General features: G+C 35.3%; 1 protein-coding gene across 1 annotated transcript in view; it reads right to left on the bottom strand.

Annotated features, from left to right (window-relative positions):
- Positions 1 to 483: 483 nt before the first annotated feature.
- The window catches only part of TRPA1 (transient receptor potential cation channel, subfamily A, member 1), a 34,947-nt gene continuing 26,136 nt past the window's right edge, over positions 484 to 9,294 (bottom strand). Inside the window, exons 21-27 of the mRNA XM_009891968.1 lie at positions 8,965 to 9,134; positions 6,992 to 7,121; positions 6,680 to 6,862; positions 5,662 to 5,730; positions 3,212 to 3,330; positions 2,608 to 2,703; positions 484 to 715 (exon numbers count right to left, since the gene is read on the bottom strand). Coding sequence (XP_009890270.1) covers positions 484 to 715; positions 2,608 to 2,703; positions 3,212 to 3,330; positions 5,662 to 5,730; positions 6,680 to 6,862; positions 6,992 to 7,121; positions 8,965 to 9,134 — 999 coding nt within the window. The remainder of the gene's footprint in view (positions 716 to 2,607; positions 2,704 to 3,211; positions 3,331 to 5,661; positions 5,731 to 6,679; positions 6,863 to 6,991; positions 7,122 to 8,964; positions 9,135 to 9,294) is intronic.

The raw sequence follows: 9,294 nt of genomic DNA, 5'->3' as shown, positions 1-9,294 counted from the left end.
AAAACTTCCAACTCAATCTGTCAGGTTAGTTTCTTACTTTTTCTTTAAGCTACATAAAGCCCACTGGCTCTCTCAAAACATCTGAATGCTAAACGATTAGAGTTTGAGTTTCTAAAAATTCGGAAATTCTAAAAATATTCGTAACAGCAAATAATGTAATTAAGTCCAGAAGTAAGAGTGTTAGGGCCAAATCCAGGAACAGAGCTAGGCAGAAGCCTTGGGAACTGTCAGGACAGCAAGGTTGGCATCTGGTGAGTTAGGCACTTTCCTGATTAGCCAGCCACTTTTAGGATCGCAGTTTTGGATGTAGACATCTTCAGTCTCCTTAAATACTGTTTTGAGCACCTGCATCCTTTTTTTCGGATCTGGCCTTTTTTTATACTTGAATACATGATGTATCACATTAACACTATGCACAGACAATAAGAGAAGTGACCCTAAAGTAAAACAAAATGATAATACAATATGATATCATAGCCACGTCTAGAAGAAGCTGTTGTTCTTTTCTGTGCTTGGGTTAGGCACATTTGTTTTAACAGCTTTTAACACCGTATCCCATTTACTATTCTTGTGCTCTAACTGCCTTTTCCTAAACTTATGCTGAAATAAATCATTGCTGTCTTCATCCTCAGCCTCTGACACTATCTCCATTTTTTGGATAATCAATTTAATGAGGTCATGCTGCTTTTCCAACAGTGTTGATATATCTTTGAGCCTAAAAAAAAACAAGCAAAAAAAGAAAAAATATGCATACAGCAAGCTTTGTAATTTGGTTTCAAAGGACGTTTTAGTCATCAAAATTACAGATGTAAAAGACCTGACAGTCCTCAAATTCACCCTTCTTCTAACAAAGAATATTATCTGGACTTCATTTAATTTTTCAAGCTGTGGTACTTCTCCAGGTTTCAGGAAATAGGCTTAAAGAACAAATTCCTGGTTCTTAAGAAAAGTAACATACTATACACTTAAGAGCAATTTCACTCTCAAAATAAAATTCTGAACAGTTCTGTCAAAAGCTTTTCCGATTGACTGAAGTATTCTGGGAAGGAAAAAAGGGCCACATTTGCAATGACAATTAGGCATCCACAAACATCCAGTGAACTTCAGAAGTACTTTAACAGCATATGAGAGATACTGATGAGGCACTTACTGATCTCTTAAAAAGTGCTATTCAAAGTGCAATTGATACAAATAAAGAGTTAATATCAGTTAGCATCACACATACAGAACATAATATCTGTTGTCTTTCAAGAAACAATGAAATAAATGGGAAATGTGTCTAGAAACTGTCTTCATAAAACTACCAAACAGGCTTTTTGAAAATCTATTTTTCAGAATGTCAAGACTCACAAAATTACAGCATGAAATATAAAGGTTCTCTGTGAAGAACAGTTTGGAGCGTCTTTAGATGTAGTTGGCTTTTTTTTTTTTTTTTAAAGAAGAATTAAAATACTGCAGCAATTAGCTAACATTAATACAAAGCAAAAAAAATACCACTCCAAATCAAAAACCAAAACCATATACACGCAGGACTGATGGCCGCTAGCTTCGGTAGGAACTGAACTCTGTTTTGAACTCTGAAAATAAAAACATACTGGCAACATAGTAAAGCAAAGTTTTCAGCCAGTATTTTCAGAGTAGTAAATACAACTTTCCATAGTGAAATGGCCACAAGTTATTCTATTTGAAATAGTTTTATAATTTTATAAAATGATAGATTTCTTCCTTCTCTGTAAGGAAAAAAACAAGAGTATGTTCTATGCTGGTTCTTAATATACTGATGTAGTATAGATTTGAAGAAAGACTTTTTAAATTCCATGGTTTGCCTACATCTGTAGCGTGTATTCTCACACCTTCAACTCTTGCTGAGTCCTTCATACAAAAAAATACTTAATCAGAATCTATGCAAGGAGACAAAACTTTAGTAGATTAAAAAAAGGAAGAAAGAAAAAAAAAGAGAAAAAAGAGCAGGGGAGAGAGAGACAGTGAGAAAGAATAGATTTTTCTCGCTGCACGTTCACAGAAGGCTTTTCTGAAACCATTCTTATGGATATATGAGTAGGAAACGTAGGTACAGAGGATTCCTTCCAAGGCTCTGGGAAACAGTTGATTTGTTCAAAGGACACCCACCCACTTTCGGGGAAAAAATATGAAGCAGATTTATCATCGGATCAGTGGAAAGTCAGCTACAGATTGTGTATATTTGCAAAACAATTGGAATTACATCCATTGTGAGTTTAAAATAGCTGTTGAAAACCTCCATCACAAACCTCTAATTCTGAAATGAAAATGCATTTTCCCCATTACTTCAGTTTACTTTAATGAGCAAACAAGTTTGTCCTCTTTTTCTGCCATGGGATAAAAATACCTATCTGGCACATCTATCTAGCACACAAGGATTTTGAAAGTAAATACATCACAGAATATAAAATACTAACTAAGTTACCATAGTGCATAGTGAGGGAGCGTGCTTAAGGATACATTGAATTTTACTTTTGTGTACAGTACAGACCTTTAGAGCACTTTTTTTTTTTTTAAAAAAAAAGGAGTATATTTGTAATATTTGTTCTACTTATTTTTGCAGCAGTAAAATAACACAACAAATACCTGTATTTCTGCTTCAGAACTTCCAGTTCTAATGTTGTATCAGTGCTCTGGGCATCTGTGGTAGAGTCCTCATACCCAAAGCAATACTGAAACACACTCTAAACAAAACATGGAACCAAATCAGACACTATAGTCTGACAATAGGTTAAAAATCCTAACTAAGTGAATAGTAACAGTCTTCACACAGTATTGAAGTTGAAGAGAGTTTCTTTTATGAAGTTATTTTTTGTATATTAAACATTTGTTTTGCTAAATCTGTTTAATCAGAAAATTTAGTCTACCAACAATAGCTGAAATGAAAAGTAAACAAATAAAAGAAGAAATGCCAAAAGCAAGTAATTCTATTTTCTGTCTGAATTACTTCTGTAGCTTGTCTCACTTAGTAAAGTCACAGATCACTGAGAATTCAAACATTAATTATATCTGAATAAGTTAGGCTGCACTCAAACTGATTTATCATTTTCACTGAAGATAGTCAAGGTCTAATCACGATTACACTGATGTCAGTTAATGACTCAGTCTTATTAATGAGATGTTCCTAACAATCTGTGTACAAAGTCGGTCATAACACATTTTAGTAAGAATTCCTCAGTCTAAGATTCACCGTATTACCATAAATCCACAGTATCTTGGCCTGTTGGGATATACAGTGATCGATTCCTGGTCCACTCGACTTAAGAACCAAAATGGTAGCTTCTTCTCTAAGTTGGTGTGAAGATTAACCTAAACATAGTTTTGCATTTAGAATAAGATATAGTCTATTAAGATAAAGACACGTTATCATGTGAAAATAACCATCATGTCATTATAGCCAAATCACTATTACTAGATGTGACGTCTCAGAGGATGCAAACAATGGCATAACAGTTGAACAGTCCAGCCCAGACACTAAAACCATCTAGTCATAGCAGTATCGAGCATCTTAGCAGAATTAACTATTCCACATAGATGTGCACTCTTACAACTAAAATGGTTTCAAAACTGAGTCAGCTCTTGCGCAACGGCTTGAATAGCTCCTGTGGGTTGCAGTATAGAATTACAAGGCAGAAACATTCAAAATATAGAACTATCATAGGCCATGGGGTTTAAGACCAAATAATAATGGGAAAGAGAGTGATCTTTCTCTCTTTAATTGTGCTATACCTTTTTACTAGATTATGACAGTCAGTATAGATTAAGACGCCAGTGGAATGCTTGTGAGAAAAGGCTATACCTTTTTACTAGATTATGACAGAGTCAGTATAGATTAAGATGCCAGTGGAATGCTTGTGAGAAAAGGAGTTTTCCCTTGGGTAGAAGCAAGTATCTTATATACGAATGCCTTTTCAGGTGATGCTACCTTCCCAGTCATTCTCAAATTGCTACAGAAATACTGAGCATATGTAAAAGAACAGGATACACAGTGTAAGCCTATTGCAGACAACCATAATCCTGTCAAACATACAGAAGGTTCCATGCTTAATAAAGATTTTGTAGTACTGTCTGAAGTTGGAAGACAACATCCTTCCTGAGCATTCTGTTGGCAAAGAAATGCCTAAACAGGTGAAAAGCATTAATTGCTACAAGAACTACTCTTATACCTCTGCTTTAGTCATTCGTATCTCCAGCGTTTGTACCTCTTGGGAGGAAATGTTACTCTAAAAGAGAATTCCAGTACCTAAAGGGGGCCTACAGGAGAGCTGGGGAGGGACTTTTTACAAGGGACATGTAGTCATAGGATGAGGGGGAATGGCTTTAAACTGGAAGAGGGCAGGTTTAGATTAAACATTAGGAAGAAATTTTTCACTTTGAGGGTGGTGAGGCACTGGAACAGGTTGCCCAGAGAAGCTGTGGATGCCCCATCCCTGGAGGGGTTCAAGGCCGGGCTGGATGGGGCTTTGGGCATCCTGGTCTAGTGGGAGGTGTCCCTGCCCATGGCAGGGGGGCTGGAATTAGATGATCTTCAAGGTCTCTTCCAGCCTAAACCATTCTATGATTCTATTCTTCAAATGTATTTGAACTAAGCAAGTACAGCACACAATTTAAAGTTACAGGACTACTAGAAATTATTCCTCTTGCGTATTCTGCCTGTGTACACCTCTCTTTATGCTCAGCCACTGGATAGGCTCCAAAACTTTTTAGAAAATTCAGAGCCTGCAGGCAACGTAGGCAAAGCCACTCTCTGCATCAGTTTTATGAATGGTCAGTTCCCCTCACAATACAGACACTGAGCAGAACTTCAAGGAAGCATGTGGACAGACAGTTTCTAACAACACGTTAGTGAGAAGTAATCTTTATTCTTTATTTGACAAGTGTATTCTTTGTGTATTTCCGCTTGTGAAAGTCAAACCTGATATACAGTTCACAAGGAAAAAAAGCTTTTGTAAACTGTATGCCAAATTTATCATTTCTTAAAAGGAAAATTTTATGAAGTTGTGCTATTGCCTTAGCCCCAGTATGTAAGCTGAAAGGACTACATTTGCAAAGGCTACTTGGAAAATATCTAAGACACCTACAGTTTTCAAAAGCATATAGGTTACTAAACTCTTCTGATTTTAACAGAAATTCTGTTAGGTGTCTTTATACATCTTAAGGTAACTAAAGCTATGTAGAAATGCGATGTTAAGTTCCTTAGTTATACCTGCTATTGCATAGTATCTCCTCAGTACACAGACCAGCATGAGCCTTCAGTATGCTGCAATGAATTTGGTGTCCTTTTGATTTCTGTGTACTTTAACCTTCTTTCCACTGTATCAGTTCTTTCCTTAAAACTCTCCAACTTCAAACATTGCATTTAGTCCCTTTGAAATTCTATTGTTGGAATAACTCAGAATTTATTGAGCTGACTGTTCAAAAGTTCCTTAAAAATGCATTTGTTTATACATTTCCCTGACAATGACTCACATGACTGAAAATGAGATTCAGAATAGGATGCCCATGTTCACCAAGATGCTTTACGGAGATGTTAAGATGTTAGTTAGGGATGTTCATGATAAATCAGCTAATTATCTAAATTGTGTTCTTAACAATGATACCTACTCCCCAAAGCTGGTGCTTCTATGGTACACTACTTACCTGCATTGCAATCCTTTTGAGTGCAGCATATTTTTGTACTTCAGCTATGTCTCCAACAGCCAAACCAATCTGAAAATACCAAGAAAGTATTTCTTGGTCTGTGATTTCAACTGTATTTCTTATTCAAATTTAAATCCAAAATTACTCTAAAGTTAAATTTATTTTGTTTCATTTGAATTTGGAAACATGTATCTTTTGTGTATATTTGGAAAATCCATATCAAGAAATGTAGTAAGTTTTTTTAATGCCAACTATCTGTCTACCAGTGTGGCACTAAAGAGCTACTTCAAAGATTTGTCAAGAATAACATCCCTTCTTTTTGATTTTTCACTACCGCTGTTATGAGGATTATGGCACCAATAACTAACTTAAAAAAAACCCTGTTTGATTTGTTTGATTTTTGTTGCTTAACTCATAAAAAAATTATTTACTAAAAAAATATTTATGTTCAGTGGAACATGGCTGAAGGTGTATTACATATTTTCCCCCTTACCAGGTTTTATGATTCTTTTTATTCAGGTCGGGCTCATTAGTTAGTTTTAACACTACTGTTGACTGCTGTTTTATATGCAATGAAGATCTAGGTTTCGGCTTTTTTTTAAAAGAAAATACTGTTAGCGCTAGGTTATGATGCTGCAAGGGGTTGAACAATTGAGAGTATGTCTAGTCTAGGAGGCACACATTTATCAAAGTACTTCTTAAAATCACTGTTCCCCAGTTTTCTTTATCAAGACCTCATAATAATACATTGCAGCTCCAGTTCAAATTCCACCACAGTTACTACCTAAATATATACAAGACAACCCTGCAAGAGTTAACTGTGGGAAAATACTCAGAACAGTAAACTGGAGGGAAAATAAGTCCAGGGAAAGGCAACTTTTTAATATCTTACTGAAAATACCAATTTGTTAAATAATGAGTGAATGTCACGAAACAGCACTAAAGTAACTCTATATGCCAAACCTGTGTATAAATCTGTGCTTAAACACTTTTGTATATTAATAAGTAGTTTACTTACTAGCAAGTTCATAAGAAGGATTGGAATAAGCAAGGTAAATATAATGAGAACTGTGTAACTAAGGAACGGATATGGCAATTCACTGCTTAGTAATGGATCAAGGAATGCATCATGGTAATTAATGTCTCCCAGCATCATTGCAAATGTCTTCATTACAGAAAGCAGAGGTGTGCTATACGTTTGCTGCAAAAAGAAGAAATACCAAAATCAAGAAAAAACCCGTACCAATGAAATTTGTCAATAACCTCTTGGGATTCTTTAGTCAAAAATAATATTTATAATGATAAAAATTAACTATGACATTCAACTAACCTGTGAACCCAAAAGGACAAAGAAACTCAGTCCAAAGGCCAATATCAGGAAAAAGAAAACAACAGCAATCCGAATCAAAGTCCTCAAAATTTCCCAGAACATCACAACATAGATGCCATAGTTTTCAAACCTAGGCAATAAGTAAACAGAAAAGATATGCAAAATTAAATACTGAAGCTAGAGTCCCTTACCATTACTTACATAAAGCAATAAGTATCCTGATTTTGATATGTGAAAAGAGACATTTTGCCTCTCTGAGACACTCTGTACTTTCACATCCAAAAGAATGCAAGTGGTCTTATTTACAGCAAGCCTAAACCACATAATCTCATATTTTAATGCATCAGAGCAGTACTTCTTCAAGATATTGTTTTATTATTTAAAAACATTTTGCGTTTTATGACACTAAAAAGTATGGAAAACAAGCAAACAAAAAGAAACACATTGCTCAGGAAGAGAAAGGGAGTAGCACAATTTTAAGACACCTGTGTTTCTAGCAACAGTCTGTCATTTGGCAAGCCTCTCCCATTCTTGGCTTAAACAAAAACTAGATCTTAACATGGGATGTCATTAAGCAGATTAAGCTACCTCTTCCCCCAAACCTAAACTTGGAAATTTATGTCCTCTGCCAGATTCAGGGACCAGATGACTGTCATGCTACAACTGAGAAAATCCCTCCACAGGATTTTCCCCCTGAAATACTATGTTCAAGTTGAAAAGATCAAGCGGGAAGCAAAGCAAACCTTATCTTCTCCTATTTATTTATTTATTTGGTAAAACTCCATTGAAATCAATGGAGCTACAGGCTGCTCTGAGAAAAGACCGCCTGAATGAATCAGGAAAATGATGTGTAGAGTTCTACTGCTACACAAATGAAAAATATTCAGGCCAGGGAAGCATTTCATATAGCAGAAGAAGGAAAGCTGGGTAATCATTAATTTACTTTTTACTGTTTAGGTTCAATCCCCATTTTGCCCACAGCACACAGGAATCGCCCATTCATTAGTCATCTAAGGTCAGACATGTAGGTTTGCCAGCAGAGGCAGTACCATAAAGTTAGTATCTCTTTATGACATTAATTCTGTTTACAAACATTGTCCTTAAACAACCCACCTACAGTAAAATGATCCTGAAATTAATCGGCAAATGCCATGTTTGTCTGTCTGCCAGACCTCATGGGGGTGATCGGTGCATATATACAATAAGCATTAGAAGAGCATATATGTACTGTTATCAGATATCGTCATCCTTATTTTCTGAATAGCTCCAAATCACCATTTTTTTTTGCTGATCAGCCACACCTCATCTTGGTGGAAGGCAGTCCTGCTCAGGCACAAACATGTTTAATTTATTAGCCTTAAGCACTACACCCACACTGTTTTTCCCTCCACCCAGCTGTCCTGTGGTCCTTAACTCTTGGACACTATTGCACCACTGACAGCATTAAAATCATTAATGACAATAAACAGACCTAATGTCAACTAAAGAAGTAATTTCATCCATTATAATTCTTTTACAGAACACTATGGTGTAGAAAAGTGGGGTGTGCCATTTAATCTGTAAAATGATAAAAGAATTTACCTTCTCCCAGGTATTACAAACACACACTTCCTCTTAACCCTTGTAATTCATATTCTTTTTTTCTTTTTTAAGTTAAAGTCTCTATAGGATATAGAAATATATTTTTAAAAAGACATATGCGGTGGCTTTGCTTACTTAACATTAAAATAAATCTTGTTATTTCTTTAGTTGCCATAACACATGCTGGGATTCTCTACGTGAAAAACACTGAAAACTATGTTACAGTTCATCAGGTTAAAAAGTTGCTATGGTCCTAATGTGGAAGCTTGTATAGCTTGAAAAAAAATAGTATAAAAAATAGGGCTACCGCATTTGGTCAGTCAGTTTAGGATATGTAAAATATCTGAAAATATTAAAACTGTTTTATTGTAAAGGATGTACATAACTTTTACCTTTGAAGGTAAAGCAAGAAGTTCATCCAAGACAAGTATACAGCAATTGCTCCACATTCCCACTGCAAATGAGCTGGTGTATTAATAAATAAAGAAGACACAAAAATTATGCTTGTGGTATAAATTGTCCAGTCCAGCAGATTGGAGTAATCCAACAAATATTTCAATTTCTAGGATTTAAGAGAGACAGATACATATTTACAAATAATAAATCATTAAAGGACTGAATTCAATGCACTATGTAAATCTACTTCTCACTTTTAATCTTATATAAATTGGTATTTCCCTTTTAATTAGGGAAAATGAGATTTATTTCAGTATCACACAAAC

This window comes from Charadrius vociferus, unplaced genomic scaffold, assembly GCF_000708025.1.
Source record: "Charadrius vociferus isolate BGI_N301 unplaced genomic scaffold, ASM70802v2 scaffold15, whole genome shotgun sequence".
Classification (NCBI taxonomy): domain Eukaryota; kingdom Metazoa; phylum Chordata; class Aves; order Charadriiformes; family Charadriidae; genus Charadrius; species Charadrius vociferus.
This window is presented reverse-complemented; position numbering and strand designations above follow the sequence as displayed.